The 16893-nt window shown below is 38.1% G+C and overlaps 1 protein-coding gene across 1 annotated transcript in view; it reads left to right on the top strand.

Moving 5' to 3' along the window:
* IL23R (interleukin 23 receptor) overlaps window positions 1-16893 on the top strand; it is an 86457-nt gene that overhangs the window by 59927 nt on the left and 9637 nt on the right. Inside the window, exons 8-9 of the mRNA XM_007978367.3 lie at window positions 3410-3499; window positions 4672-4774. Coding sequence (XP_007976558.3) covers window positions 3410-3499; window positions 4672-4774 — 193 coding nt within the window. The remainder of the gene's footprint in view (window positions 1-3409; window positions 3500-4671; window positions 4775-16893) is intronic.

Genomic DNA, 16893 nt, shown 5'->3' with positions numbered 1-16893 from the left:
GCCACTGCACTCCAGCCTGGGCAACAGAGGGAGATTCTGTCTTAAAAAAAAAAATTCCAGTTTTGATTATGTCTTCATAGCAGTGTGAAAACAGACTAGTATGGTTGATGTAGAAAGAAGAGCGGAGGATGATTTGGCATCACCCTTAAGATACAGATGGAATACATTATTGCTAAAACCAGGTCCCTCTGAGTGGATTTGATTAAACTAGCCTGGTGTTTTGGTAGGCCAAAAAATATAGTTGTAATGCTTTAAATTTTGTCCAATAATAAAAAACCATATTTTTTGTTGGCAATCACTCTAAATTCCCACAGGCACATTGTCTTCTTGTAAGACTAAAGTTTGATGCCAGTGTGTATACGTTATATAAAAAATTCTTCCCAAATTAAAGATAATTTGGATTTTTAAATTATATTCAAGTATGTCCTGTGAGATTAATAGGCATAAGTTAATATTCTGTTGCAAGGACAGAACTGTCTCATTATGGATGTAACACTATAAACACCAAATACAATAAGATATCATGAGGTTTTTTTTTTTTTTAGCGAATTAGGCAATGCACTGATGACAGAACTGATACAAACAACAGTTTCCAGTCATAAAGGCTCTGTGCGTGTGTGTATGCACGTGTGTGTGTGAGATTCTGTGCTTGTGAATGCTTTTGTATGTTAAAATACTTGCAAATACCATAAAACACTAATAGCAGGTGGATTAAAAGGGTGGGATTAGGGATGGTTCTTTTTTTCTCCTTTTTATTTCTCCTGTTGAAAATTTTTCTGTACTTTACCGCTTTTACAAAGATGTTAAGTATAATTTAAAAAGAAATGACGTAGCCACGTGGTGGCAGTATTCCATGAAGAATGTAATCTACATAGCTTCATTTCAGTCCTGTGCCTAACATTGGCTTGATTTCTTCTCTGACAATTGTGTTTATGAATTGTCTTATTTTAGATAACTGATTCCTTGTGAAATTTCCCTCTGAGAATTAAGCACCTCTTATGAATGACTTTAATTTAATGCACCTGGTTAATTTGGAACTATGATAACAAATAGATTCTAAAGGGAGATTGTATTTATTCCCTGTTTGGGCTAATAAAATCCTAGTCAGATATGAAAATTGTTTTTATATGATGCAAATTAATAACTGAATGAGGTTTCATTGCCAAATAACCACCTGTAGTTTATACAACAGAATTATATTAACCTGTATTAAAAGTCAACAACACCATATATTACTTTTGAATTAAAAATGCTAATTTTAAAATAATAAAAGTGAAAACAAAAATACGACAGCAGCATATGCTATAAGCCCATGATCTTGCTAAATTGAAAATTGTGTTACCTTTTAATGTAGTATTTTTACTCTTTTTTTGTTTGTTTGTTTTTGAGATGGAGTCTTGTTCTGATGCCCAGGCTGGAGTGCAGTGGCGTGATCTCAGTTCACTGCAACCTCTGCCTCCTGGGTTCAAGTGATTCTCCTGCCTCAGCCTCCCGAGTAGCTGAGATTACAGGCACCTGCCACCATGCCCAGCTAATTTTTGTATTTTTAGTCGAGACAGGGTTTCACCATATTGGCCAGGCTAGACTCGAACTCTTGACCTTGTGATCTACCCTCGCCCCCCACACTCATCATCCCAAAGGGCTGGGATTACAGGCATGAGCCACTGCAACTGGCCAGTATTTTTATTCTTAAAATTTCAAAATAATGGAGATTCAGACTCCTGCCTGAGTTCCATGCCAATGAATGTTGGCTTGTAAAGATACCACTTTAGATGAATAAACCTGACTGTTGGCCATCAGGGCATAACCTTGTTCCCTCAGAGTTTGGTGGAAACATATACCCACAGAGCAAAAGAGACTTAGTGAGGCATTGAGAAGCCAAAAAAAATTTCTGATTTGTCACAATTCCCGGTGAAACATTTTCCTCTTGCTGTAGAGAAGCCAGAATTAAAAAAAACACAGGAAATAACATTTGGCTTTTCTGATGTTTTCATCTCCTAAAATTCCTCAACCATTGTTCTCAGAAAACTACCCTCCTCACACTTATGCCTGCACCCAGAACAGCCTTTTTTTTTTTTTTTTTTTTTTTTTTTTTTTTTTTGAAATGGAGTCTCCCTCTGCTGCCCAGGCTGGACTGCAATGGCGCAATCTAGGCTCACTGCAGCCTCCACCTCCCGGGTTCAAGTGATTCTCCTTTCTCAGATGCCCAAGTAGCTGGTATTACAGGCATGCACTACCACACCCGGCTAATTTTTGTATTTTTAGTAGAAACAGGGTTTCACCATGTTGCCCAGGCTGGTCTCAACTCCTGGCCTCAAGTGATCCACCTGCCTCGGCCTCCCAAAGTGCTGGGATTACAGGCATGAGCCATTGCGTCTGGCCAGACCAGCCTTTTTCAAAAATTTCTGAAGCCCCATAGGAACCTTTTCATTGGAAATGTAGGATCCTTTTCTCAAAGACAGTCACATGAGTCACATTGCTCCTTATACAAGCCTGTGATATCTCAGCCTCAAGTTGTGATTTCTCCCTGCCTCCAAAAGTAATTTTTTTAAAAGAAAAATGTGAGCACTGAAATCAGAATGATGGAATACACAAGGCTTGAATCAGTCTCAGGGATCCAAGGCTTAGAGCCATCTTCAGAAATGTCTTCTGCCAGTTGGGAGAATTGTGACCTTGAAGTCATTTCTGTCAGCTTTTAATTATCGGGAAGGGGAAGACCGGCAAGGCTGCACCAGGACCCCTTTGAGTTCAGACTGAAAGTAAGGTGCCAGGATTGCTCACCCCGCACTGGTCAGAAGCATTCATTAGCAGTGTCCTGACAGCCTTTATAACTAGACCAGGCTGCCAGGATCTTTGCCAGCGGGAAGAGAGCAGAGAGAAGTCATTGGTGACATCCCACGCCGGTGTTACAACACCAAAGTGCCTGCTAACCAAAATTAGGTTTCTTATGAGGAGCCAGGAGAAGGTGAACAGCATCCCAAAGATTGTGCAAAGGCAAAAGTGACACATCTTGGAGACCTTCAAGGAAATCTGAACCTTATTGCACCATCAATTGCAAGGAATCAAATAGAGATCAGTTATTGTGCATTTTTTCTGGCTCAGTAAAATAAAACTCCTTGGTATTTGCCACCTAGAAGCCTCATGAAATTAGTGGACACACCTTGAAGTTTTACAACCTAGGTAGATTATAATTGCCCTTGCAGTGTTTTCTCCTTTGAGATTTACCCAATTAAATAAAAGGAAGAAAAGACACACACTCAAAGGCCATTGCTTTTATTCCACCCTTCAAGTCCATTAAAGTTATTGGTTTACTTTAGTCCTCTCTTAACAAGGGAAGAAACTCCGTTGGGAAATTTGGCAAGCGGAGTGCAAAATGTACGAAACTGATGTTCTTTCCTTTTGGTTTAAGTTCCCCAGGTCACATCAAAATCATTCCAACACGACACATGGAATTCTGGGCTAACAGTTGCTTCCATCTCCGCAGGACACCTTACTTCTGGTAAGAAAATACCACTTAGACTTTTCGAGTAGTCTTTTAGTAACTGTCCATTTTAACCCATCATACTGAAAAAATCACATCAGGTGTTAAGTTTCTGGACAATAAGATATGCCTTATGCCCTCCACAGGAAAATATAGACAAAGTACAAAGATCTGCTTAAAACTGAACGTAAGAAGTGGCTTAGTTGGATTTTGCCAGCTTTTGCAATAGATTGTACACATTTTTAAATTTTTTTTATTTATTTTATTTTATTTTTTGAGACAGAGCCTTGCTCTGTCACCCAGGCTGGAGTGTAATGGTACGATCTCGGCTCACTGCAACCTCTGCCTCCCAGGTTCAAGCTATTCTGCTGCCTCAGCCTTCTGAGCAGCTGGGATTACAGGCATCCACCATCATGCCCAGCTAATTTTTGCATTTTTGTAGAGATGGGGTTTCACCATGGTAGCCAGGCTAGTCTTGAACTCCTGACCTCATGTGATCCACCCACCTCAGCCTCCCAAAGTGCTGGGATTACAGGCGTGAGCCACTGCACCCGGCCACATTTTTATTTTAATAGCTGCTAGGGCTCAAGACCCAAAAACTTCTTTCAAAACAAATTAGTTACCTATCTTGTGCTAGGACTTCTTGAGACATCTTCTTCAATCTTCAAAACAACCCATGAGATAAGTGTTATGCATCTATTTTATAATGAGGAAACAGAAACTTAGGAAAATTTCATGAGCAGTAGATTTTGAAGAATGATGACAAATTTCACACATTCTATCTCACACAAAAAGTTAAAAAAAAATCAGTATGATTGTGACTAGCTTTAGACATTGTTACAGCAGTCGGGAATTCTCACCTGTGTCAGACAAGCCAAATGAAGTTTACCACTAAGAATTTACATGAAATTTGCATGCACAAGCTGACCACATTTGCTAGATGCACTTCTAAAAACCGACTGACATCAGATACATGTAGCCCAACTTTCTCAAACAAAATGTTGTTTCCTGGGGTAGTTGTGCACTCTGGAAAAACAGTCACTTTGTGGCCCAAGGTAAAGGTTAATGTTGCTTCCCCCTACCCTTTCTCCTTTGAGACCTTTGCTTTGAGCAGAGTAGACAGAATCGTAATTCTGGTATCACGTGAACACTAATACTTGGTTAAAATTATTTTTCTTTCCTTTCATTAGACAACAGAGAAGACATTGGACTTTTATTGGGAATGATCATCTTTGCTGTTATGTTGTCAATTCTTTCTCTGATTGGGATATTTAACAGATCACTCCGAACTGGGTAGGTTTTTGCAGAATTTCTGTTTTCCGATTTAGGCTACATGTATATGTGTCACCAAAATTTAGTCATTTCAGTTGTTTACTAGAAAAATCTGTTAACATTTTTATTCAGATAAAGGAAAATAAAAGGAACAATGTTTAATAAGTACTTAACCATGCCAAACTCTTTACAGATGTCTTTCCTTTAATCCTCAAAACAACCCTGCCAGAAAAGCTTCCTGATCTATTTTGCAGATGACTTAAATGAGGCTTAGAGACGCTAAGTCCTCAGCCCAGGATCACTGAACACTAAGCCCTGAGGCCAAACACAGCAGATGTTAAAGCCCATTTCTCTCCTTTACTACACGGCCTTTTCCATTGTGCCTCAAATTTACCTACAGTGCCTGGATTCTTGAGAGTGGTGAAGTCACAAATTGCCTTGTTTTAAAAGAAAAATTTCAGTCAAATTAAATTTAAAGGAGTTTCATTGAGCAATGAATGTGCGAATTGAGCAGCCTCCAGAATTACAGCAGATTCAGAGAGACTCCAGGGATGCCTTGTGGTCAGAGCAAATGTATAGACAAAAAAAAAAAAAGAGAAGTGACATACAGAAATCGGCAGTGGAGTACAGAAACAGCTGGATAGATTATGGGTTGGCGTTTGCCTTATTTGAACACTTAGCTGTCTATGAGTTGTTGAAGTATGGCTGCTGGGATTGGCCAAGACTCAGCTATTGTTACAGGCACATACTACTAAGTTAGGTTTTCAATCTTGTCTACCTGTTAGGCTAGGTTACAGTTCATCCACAAGGACCCGAATATAGAAGTATGGAGTCCTTCTCAGATCATATTCAGTTTGCTTTAATAATTCCCCCCTTTTGATGATTTTCTCAATTTTGAGAGACTGACCAAAACTTTAGTCATTGATGTCACTATCACCATTGTAAATGTACTTACACGGTCTTGAAACCCACTGGGAAACAGTAGAACAGTGGGTTCTGTAAGGTGGGAACAAGGACTGAGTAGAAGGTACCTTCTTATGCTGAAACATCCTGTTTATAGGAGAAAAACAAAACCTGGTCTGTTCTAGGATCTATGTGTTTCCTTAAAGTCTTAGCTTGATTATGTCATATTTAGCATGAGCAACTCCATTTTGTTTTGGTTTGGTCTGTTGGAGTCTAGTGCATGAGCTCAGTCCAAAACAATGGCCTCCCATAATTTTGTTTAAAAAAAAAAATCCCCATTTTTGGTCAGGTTCTCACTTAGGTGAGAGTGTGACCAAAACTTAGGGCCTCAGTGCCACTCTCAGTTACCATCATTTTGGGTTTCTGGTCTCGGCATAGGTTATGGTGTCCTGATGGTCACACATTTCTTTTACCTCTTGTTATTCCGGTTGAAGAGAGACCATTTGACATTCTGGAGATGGCTGCTTATAAACATTTAAAACCTTTGAGAGAATACAGTGTACCAGGGAGATTACTATTAGGACTATTGGGAGAATAATACTAAGAGTCTGGAGCATGTTCTTTACCCAGAGTCCTCATATACCAAACCAACCATCTAAAATCAAATACATTAAAGAATGAGCTAGATGAAGAGTCTACTCACTTAACTAAGTGATTTTTTTCATTAACCCCCTACAACTGAATCACTATAAATACCCGATGTTTTCTCCATAGGCCATAAGTGCCAGCAGCTGTTTAGCCAATACTTTTCTGTTTGGCCAATTATATTATTTCATGTAACTTTCACAAGAGAATTTAAAGTTTGTTGTGTAACCAGAGCCTTTACAGTAGAATCTGCTATAGAACCTATCATGAGGGATACATTTCTAATCAGTGCCTCTTTTACCTCAAAGTATAGAAAAAAAGACCTAACAAATGATGTCCTTCTAGAAGAGTGAAGGCCTCCTGGCAATGTTCTCTTTAGCCCATGATGTGGGTTAAGGGGAATGAATCAATGTTCTGTTTCTGACTGATTTTGAGGCAACATATGAACTCTTAAAATTTCTCAGCTGCATTGGGCCTTCATCCTTTATCCACCAAAGTATAACGTTATCCATGTATAAGGCTGGCTGCAAAATCCTTCACAAATAAACATATACCCCATAATACACACATAACGGAACTCCTTTTCACTTCTACTGTTCATAGAGGCATAAGCAAGAAAAAAAAATATTCAAAGGTAAGAGTCTCATGATAGCAGAGAAGTCTGAATCCATGATTTTGGGATAAGCTGTTTACATTAAGCACGCTGTCATCTGGGGAGAAACTGTCCTGGTTAGCTTTACCTTAAGGGTTGCAATGGGTGTGGAAGGACCCTTCTCAGTTGTGAGATTATGAAAGTTGTGGGACCTCTGAAACCGAAGTTCAAGGTCCCAAAGTTTTGCTGTAGTGTGGATGGCAAGGACAGTCTTTCTCTAATGTTATCAGAAGATTCATTCTTTGGGTTCTAGATTGTAAAAGGGTGGATTGTCCTCAGTGAACCATAAACAGCTTTTTTTAACCATGTAAAAATATACTGTAGCATAACAATCTACTATTATAACATCAGTCTTCTTGCATGGGAAAGCTTTCATACAACCAGAAAATATGCATTGAAAGTGACAATTGAGTGAAATCTCTTACAAATATTTAAATGTCTCATCAAGTAGCCAAATGTACTTGAAGCTTTGATTGTTTTCCCAGGAATATGGGTTTGACAAACCAAACATTGTTTATAAGCATTTTAGTAGTTTATAAGTCACCACGCAAACATATTTAATTTGGATCATTTTATCTTTTCCATTACGAGTTGCGGAATGCAGAATTTTTAATAATAAAAGCCTTAGGACTCTGGAAGGACAAAGTGGCCGTCTTGGTTCTCCATAAGTCCATGCTTAAAAATGGGTTTATGTCCTCTTGAATACCAGTTGTTTCTCCAATTTAGGTGCATAGCACTGATAACTGATGAGTTATCATAGGTAATTTGACGTAGATCATGGAGTTTATTCAAATTGTATATCTAAACAATTTTAGTATTAGCTGATTTAGCATGCTGATCTCTGTTTTTTTTTTTTTTTCTTATGCTTTAAGTACTGGAGTACATGTGCAGAACGTGCAGATTTGTTACATAGCTATACATGTGCCATGGTGGTTTGCTGCACCCATCAACCCATCAAGGACATAACCCATGCAAAGGACATTAACTCATCCTTTTTATGGCTGCATAGTATTCAATGATGTATGTGTGCCACATTTTCTTCATCCAATCTATCATTGATGTGCATTTGGGTTTGTTCCAAGGCTTTGCTATTGTGAACAGTGCTGCAATAAACATACACGTGCATGTGTCTTTATAGTAGAATCATTTATAATCCTTTGGGTTATACCCAGTGATGGGATTGCTGGGTCAAATGGTATTTCTGGTTCTAGATCCTTGAGGAATTGCCACACTGTCTTCCACAATGGTTGAACTAATTTACACTCCCACCAACAGTGTAAACGTGTTCCTATTTCTCCACAGCCTTGCTAGCATCTCTTGTTTCCTGACTTTTTAATGATCGCCATTCTAACTGGCGTGAGATGGTATCTCATTGTGGTCTTGATCTGCATTTCTCTAATGACCAGTGATGATGAGCTTTTTTTCATATGTTTGTTTGCCACATAAATATCTTCTTTTGAGAAGTGTCTGTTCATATCCTTCACTCACTTTTTGATGGGGTTGTTTTTTTCTTGTAAATTTGTTTAAGTTCCTTGTAGATTCTGGATATTAGCCCTTTGTCGGATGGGTAGATTGCAAAAATGTTCTCCCATTCTGTAGGTTGCCTATTCACTGTGATGATAGTTTATTTTGCTGTGCAGAAGCTCTTCAGTTTAATTAGATCCCATTTGTCAATCTTGGCTTTTGTTGCCATTGCTTTTGGTGTTTTCATCATGAAGTCTTTGCCCTTGCCTATGTCCTGAATGGTATTATCTAGGTATTCTTCTAGGGTTTTTATGGTTTTAGCTCTTATGTTTAAATATTTAATCCATTTGAGTTAATTTTTGCATAAGGTGGAAGGAAGGGATGCACTTTCAGCCTTACGCATATGGCTAGCCAGTTTTCCTAACACCGTTTATTAAATAGGGAATCCTTTCCCCATTGTTTGTTTTTGTCAGGTTTGTCAAATATCAGATGGTTGTAGATGTGTGGTGTTATTTCTGAGGTCTCTGTTCTGTTCCATTGATCTATATATCTGTTTTGGTGCCAGTACCATGCTGTTTTTGTTACTGTAGCCTTGTAGTATAGTTTGAAGTCAGGTAGTGTGATGCCTCCAGGTTTGTTCTTTTTGCTTAGAATTGTCTTGGCTATGTGGGCTCTTTTTTGGTTCCATATGAAATTTAAAGTAGTTTTTTCCAATTCTGTGAAGAAAGTCACTGGCAGCTTGATGGGGATAGCATTGAATCTATAAATTACTTTGGGCAATATGGCCATTTTCACGATATTGATTCTTCCTATCCATGAGCATGGATTTCCATTTGTTTGTGTCCTCTCTTAATTCCTTGAACAGTGGTTTGTAGTTCTTTTTGAAGAAGTCCTTCACATACCTTGTAAGTTGTATTCCTAGGTTTTTAATTCTCTTTGTAGCAATCGTTAATGGGAGTTCACTCATGATTGGCTCACTGTTTGCCTGTTATTGGTGTATAGGAATGCTTGTGGTTTTTTGCGCATCAATTTTATATCCTGAGAGTTTGCTGAAGTTGCTTGTCAGTGTAAGGAGTTTTTGGGCTGAGACGATGGGGTTTTCTAAATATACAATCATGTCATCTGCAGAGACAATTTGACTTCCTCTTTTCCTAACTGAATACCCTTTATTTCTTTCTCTTGCCTATTGCCCTGGCCAGAATTTCCAATACTATGTTGAAAAGGAGTGGTGAGAGAGGGCATCTTTGTCTTGTGCCAGTTTTCAGAGGGAATGCTTCCAGTTTTTGTCCATTCAGTATGATATTTGCTGTGGGTTTGTCATAAATAGTTCTTATTATTTTGAGATACATTCCATCAATACCTAGTTTATTGAGAGTTTTTAGCACGAAGGGCTGTTGAATTTTGTCAAAGGCCTTTTCTGCATCTATTCAGGTTATCATGTAGTTTGCATCTTTAGTTCTGTTTATGTGATGGATTACATTTGTTGATTTGCCTATGTTGAACCAGCCTTGAATCCCAGGGATAAAGCTGACTTGATTGTGGTGCATAAGTTTTTTGATGTGCTGCTGGATTCTGTTCGCCAGTATTTTATTGAGGATTTTCGCATCGATGTTTATCAGGGATATTGGCCTAAAATTTTCTTTTTTTGTTGTGTTTCTGCCAGGTTTTGGTATCAGAATGATGCTGGCCTCATAAAATCAGTTAGGGAGTATTCCCTCTTTTTCTACTGTTTGGAATAGTTTCAGAAGGAATACTACCAGCTCCTCTTTATACCTCTGGTAGAATTTGGCTGTGACTCCGTCTGGTCCTGGACTTTTTTTGGTTGGTAGGCTATTAATTACTGCCTCAATTTCAGAACTTGTTATTGGTCTGTTCAGGGATTTGACTTCTTCCTGGTTTGGTCTTGGGAGGGTGTATGTGTCCAGGAATTTATCCATTTCTTCTAGATTTTCTAGTTTATTTGCGTATAGGTGTTTATAGTATTCTCTGATGATAGTTTATATTTCTGTGGGATTGGTGGTGATATCCCCTTTATCATTTTTTATTGCATCTATTTGATTCTTCTCTTTTCTTCTTTATTAGTCTTACTAGTGGTCTACCTATTTTGTTGATCTTTTCAAAAAACCAGCTCCTGGATTCATTGATTTTTTGAAGGGTTTTTCATATCTCTATCTCCTTCAGTTCTGCTCTGATCTTAGTTACTTCTTGTCTTCTGCTAGCTTTTGAATTTCTTTGCTCTTGCTTCTCTAATTCTTTTAATTGTGATGTTAAGGTGTTGATTTTAGATCTTTCCAGCTTTGTGATGTGGGCATTTAGTGCTATAAATTTCCCTCTACACACTGATATAAATGTGTCCTAGAGATTCTGGTATGTTGTGTCTTTGTTCTCACTGGTTTCAAAGAACATCTTTATTTCTGCATTCATTTTGTTATTTACCCAGTAGTCATTCAGGAGCAGGTTGTTCAGTTTCCATGTAGTTGTGTGGTTTTGAGTGAGTTTCTTAATCCTGAGTTCTAATTTGATTGCACTGTGGTCTGAGAGATAGTTTGTTATGATTTCCATTCTTTTGCATTTGCTGAGGAGTGTTTTACTTCCAATTATGTGGTCAATTTTAGAATAAGTGTGATGTAGTGCTGAGAAGAATGTATATTCTGTTGATTTGGAGTGGAGAGTTCTGTAGATGTTTATAGGTCCTGCTTGGTCCAAAGCTGAGTTCAAGTCCTGGATATCCTTGTTAATTGTCTGTCTCACTGATCTGTCTAATGTTCACAGTGGGGTGTTAAAGTCTCCCACTATTATTGTGTGGGAGTCTAAGTCTCTTTGTAGGTCTCTAAGAACTGACTTTATGAATCTGGGTGCTCCTATATTCAGTGTATATATATTTAGGATAGTTAGCTCTTCTTGTTACATTAGCTCTTCTTGTTACATTACTCCTTTTATCATTATGTAATGTCCTTCTTTGTCTCTTTTGATCTTCGTTGGTTTAAAGTCTGTTTTATCAGAGACTAGGATTGCAACCCCTGCTTTTTTTTTTTTCTTTCCATTTGCTTGGTAAATCTTCCTTCATCCCTTTATTTTGTGTGTGTCTTTACATGTAAGATGGGTCTTCTGAATACAGCACACCAATGGGTCTTGATTCTTTATCCAATTTGCCAGTCTGTGTCTTTTAATTGGGGCATTTAGCCCATTTACTTTTTTTTTTTTTTGAGACAGAGTTTCACTCTGGTGCCCAGACTGGAGTGCAATGGTGCAATCTCGGCTCACTGCAACCTTCATCTCCCAGGTTCAAGCAATTCTCCTGCCTCAGCCTCCCTAGTAGCTGGGATTACAGGCATGTGCCACTACACCCAGCTAATTTTGTATTTTCAGTAGAGATGGAGTTTCTCCATGTTGGTCAGGCTGGTTGCAAACTCCCGACCTCAGGTGATCTGCCTGCCTAGGCCTCCCAAAGTGCTGGGATTACAGACATGAGCCACCACACCCGGCCTAGCCCATTTACTTTTAAGGTTAATATTGTCATATATGAATTTGATTCTGTCATTATGATGTTAGCTGGTTACTTTGCCCCTTAGTTGATGCAGTTTCTTCATACCATCAATGGTCTTTAAAATTTGGTATGTTTTTGCAGTGGCTGGTACTGGTTTTCCTTTCCATGTTTAGTGCTTCCTTCAGGAGCTCTTGTAAGGCAGACCTGGTGGTGACAAAATCTCTCAGCATATGCTTGTGTGGAAAGGATTTTATTTCTCCTTCGCTTATGAAGCTTAGTTTGGCTGTATATGAAATACCAGGTTGAAAATTCTTTTCTTTAACAATGTTGAATATTGGCCCCCACTCTCTTCTGGTTTATAGTGTTTCTGCTGAGAAATCCACTGTTAGTCTGATGGACTTCCCTTTGTGGGTAACCAGACCTTTTCCTCTGGCTGCCCTTAACATTTTTTCCTTCATTTCAACCTTGGTGAATCTGATGATTTGTGTCTTGGGGTTCCTGTTCTTGAGGAATGTCTTTGTGGTGTTCTCTGTATTTCCTGAATTTGAATGTTGGCTTGTCTTACTAGGTTGGGGAAGTTCTCCTGGATAATACCCTGAAATGTGTTTTCCAACTGGGTTCCATTTTCCTTGTCACTTTCAGATACACCATTCAAATGTAGATTTGGTCTTTTCACATAGTCCCATATTTCTTGGAGGTTTTGTTTGTTTCTTTTCATTCTTTTTTCTCTGATCTTGTCTTCTTGCTTTATTTCATTGAGTTGATCTTTAATCTCTGATATTCTTTCTTCTGCTTGATTGACTCGGCTATTGATACTTGTGTATGCTTCACAAAGTTCTTGTGCTGTGTTTTTCAGCTCCATCAGGTTATTTATGTTCTTCTCTACACTGGTTATTCTAGCTAGCAATTTGTCTTTTCTTCAAGGTTCTTAGCTTTCTTGCACTGGGTTAGAACATGCTGCTTTAGCTCAGAAGAGTTTGTTATTACCCACTTTCTGAAGCCTACTTCTGTCAATTCATCAAACTCATTCTCCATCCAGTTTTGTTCCCTTGCTGGTGAGGAGTTGTGATCCTTTGGAGGGGAAGAGGCATTCTGGTTTTTGGAAATTTCAGCTTTTTTGTGCTAGTTTCTCCCAATCAAGCCAGTGGATATTAGCTTGCTGGGCTCCATGGGGGTGGGACCCACTGAGTCAGGCACCAGAAGGAATCTCCTGATCTGCCGGTTGTGAAGACTATGGAAAAAGTGCAGTATCTGGGCTAGAGTGTACCATTCCTCCCAGTACAGTCTCTCATAGCTTCCTTTGACTAGGAAAGGGAAATCCCCCGACCCCTTGTGCTTCCCGGGTGAGGTGACACCCCACCTTTCTTAGGCTCACCCTCCATAGACTGCACCCACTATCCAACCAATCCCCATGAGATTAACTTAGTACCTCAGTTGGAAATGCAGAAATCACCGCCTTCTTTGTCGATCTATCTGAGAGCTGCAGATAGGACCTGTTCCTATTCAGCCATCTTGCTAGCTCTCTAGTATGCTGATTTTTCATGCTGATTTAGCATGAAAATCTGGCAGAGTATTTTCATGGTATTTAATTAATTTTTGTTCTACTTCAGTTAGCAGTTTTATAAACCAGTTAGTCTTTTTATTAAAGTTTTAGGGATTCTTACCCAGTCTAAATGATATGAATTTAAAGTTATTAGAAACCTGTATTCAAGAGTGCTTTTTAGGGTCCTTTTCATCCTTTCATGAACTTTCTAAAAGATACCATATTCTAGGATTTTGCATGTTTGTGAAGCTTTCAGAAATTGCATTAGCATTAAGTAATTAACTTAATGTAATGACTTTAAATAGTGATAGTTAAAAACACAGTTCACAAGGAAATATGGTTATCTCTGTGGTCTATGATAACTTAACATAATAACTTTAACTATGATTGAAAGGATATATTGAGATACTAGAATTTTAGAAATCCTATACAATTTTGGAACATATATTAATGTTATTCATTAAAATATAACCTGAAGAAGATTAAACATTGTTTTTATTTTGACAATCCTGTGTAACTAAACATATCAGATAATTCTGTTTACCTCTCCTTTGGATGCTTCAAGGGCCCTCTGTAGCATCCAAAAGTACGGGGTTAGAAAGATAATTTTGAAGCTGAAATTTCATTTTGGGAAGCCTATAAAATACATTAAAGGTTTAAAACACTTGATATTATGCTTAACCAGTTTTGACCATGAGGTGAGATTCTTGTAAACATTTTATAACCCTTTACACATTTTTGTCAAAAAGCAGATCAGTGCTCTAAGAAAAACCTTGTGTGCTTTTATTTCAATTTTAATTTACAGAAAAACTTAACAATATTCATTTATCTTTAGCCAATGTCTGCATAGAATTTCTTTTTATAAGATTAACTTTTCACAAACCTTCCACAATGTATTCAAACCTTTAGCTTTATTTTAATTTAAAACAATCTTTTCACCCTCTAACCTAGACAAAAATTTACATTCCTGTGCCTTATAACCTTCTAGTAAAAATGCATTTTAGTTTCCTTACACACCTTGCATGTAAATCTATTTTCAGTAGTCGTGACTACATGTTGTAATGGTAACTGTTAGCAACTTTTAATTTGGGTGCATAAATTTCCTTTCACGTATCCTTTCATGACTTATACAGACCATCTGTGACATGCTTAGACTTTCTGAATTGTCCTAATCATCTCTCTTTTTAAGCAACCAGTTATTTTACTTTAGGACAAGAATTTACCATACAATATCCTTTCTTATATAAAATCTATTTTCTTTATAACCTATTTTGCATAGCTAGGGGAGCATGGCTAATTCCACATATCCCCAGGCCTTATTGAGAATCTAATGTCTCCAAGGTAGGTAAATTGAACAATTTCCAAAGTCAAAGCAGTTTATGACCTTAAAGCATTATTCAACCTAATATCTGACCTGTCTAATTTAGACAAAATGCCTTTATTTTACCAATAATCTTTAAAGCTGTTTTTATTTCCCAAATATTACTAAAGTTACATGAACTAAGACATTACAGTTTTTATTTTTTCTTCCAAAATGTTTTATCTAAGCACTTATTTTTCTTTAAGCCAATTACTTAGAGCTCTTTTATATAAACATCATACACACAACATGTATATAACTACACAGAGAACAAGATCCAGTAGTTGTAGGATTTTTCATTTGCCAGTTTCTTCATTGGATTACTGAACTTGGAGTGGAGCCCATCAAGAAATGCCTAGAAAAACATGCAGTTTCTGGGGTCTAATAAGCAGGCACAGCTGGAAGTCAAAACGGATTTTGAGAGAGATCTATTTGCTTTTAATTCTTGGGGTTCCATGAGGAAAACAGAGGGGTTTTTTTTTCCAAAACAGGGTCAGTTGCACCTTCTTTATTTTTCCCAAGGAGTCCTAGGCTATCAGAAGCTATCTTAGGGCCTCTCATGTGTGCCTGAAGAGTGACAAGACAAAATGGAGAAAAATAATTCAGTCAACTGAGAAGAAAAAACTTTTTTCAGCAAAACAAGATCCACAAAAAAAAACATATAAAGGCAACCAGGCGCCATGGCTCACACCTGTAATCCCAGCACTTTGGGAGGCCGAGGCAGGTGGATCACAAGGTCAGCAGATCAAGACCATCCTGGCTAACACGGTGACACACCATCTCTACTAAAAATACAAGAAATTAGCTGGGCATGGTGGTGGGCACCTGTAGTCCCAGCTACTTGGGAGGCTGAGGCAGGAGAATGGTGTGAACCCAGGAGGTGGAGCTTGCAGTGAGCCAAGATTGTGCCTCTGCACTCCAACCTGGGCAACAGAGCGAGACTCTGTCTCAAAAAAAGAAAAGAAAAGAAAAGAAAAGACATAAAGGCCTTTTAAATATACCTATAGCTTGACTATCCACTTTTAATTAAGCTGACTCTTAAATATAGTGCTCTTTAAAAAATCCTTTTGAAGTTCTTGTTACCCAACTTTAGCCATGCCAAGTGGCCAATATTTCTGGCTTTTGAACTTTACCTCCCAGGTGCTCAGAGAAAGGAAAATTCGAGACAATTCATGGAAGGGAAGAGAATCAACAAATGGTAAAGTTCATGCAGGTATCAAATCAGAAAGGACTCATTCCTTAACCCAGGAATCGAACCCAGGCCACCACTGTGAAAGTAAAAAACTTTTGCTACTGAGCTACAGTACTGGGCAGTCTCCATTGTGCTTCCCAGAAGGACTCCAGAGTAGTTAATTTTGAACTTGCAAAGGCTTTTAACTACTCAACATAATTTTTAGAGCTAACTGTGACATGAACCCTGAAATTCCTGTTCCCTTGAAGGCAGAGACCAAGGGAAAGTACCACCATGTGGCTACAAAGTCAAGCTCCCAAGGATGTAAAACAAGATGGAGACCTCATCCAGTTTTTTTTTTTTTTTTTTTTTTTTTAAATGTACTTCAGTGTGTTGTTGTTCGTTTGGAATGTTCCATTGTAAGTTATCTTTAGTAAGATTTTGTGATTTCTGTAAGACTATGCTGCCTCCCAAACCTAATGTATAAACCAGAAAGAACTCTGCTTTTCAGAAATTAAAGATCTCATTTTTACCTAAAATATTGGCTTTGCTTTCAGGTTCCCTTGATAAACTTAGCCAATGACTTTTCCTACCTAAATGTGCAAGAAAAATGAAACAAAGGTGTAGAAAACAAAAATCCCTGTGAATTTCCAAATGCCAAATTTTACAACCCCTGCAATAGTACCATTTACTACCAGTTTCTTTCTGACCTAGTCAAATCTAAGAGGCCTCTAACTGGATCCAATCCAGTTAATTACTGATCAAATCCCATCCTAGACCCAGTTCAGTTTCTGTTGTGACTTCTGAACCCAGTTTGGAACAGAAATTTGCTCAAAGAAACTTGGAGAGCTCAAAACACAAATCTGTGGAGCTCTGAAATTCAAGAGAGAACTTACCATGATCCCCAGCTACTCT

The sequence above is a fragment of the Chlorocebus sabaeus genome, chromosome 20 (genome assembly GCF_047675955.1).
Source record: "Chlorocebus sabaeus isolate Y175 chromosome 20, mChlSab1.0.hap1, whole genome shotgun sequence".
NCBI lineage: Eukaryota > Metazoa > Chordata > Mammalia > Primates > Cercopithecidae > Chlorocebus > Chlorocebus sabaeus.
Note: the sequence above shows the minus strand (reverse complement) of the source record. Positions and strands in the feature narration are given on the sequence as shown.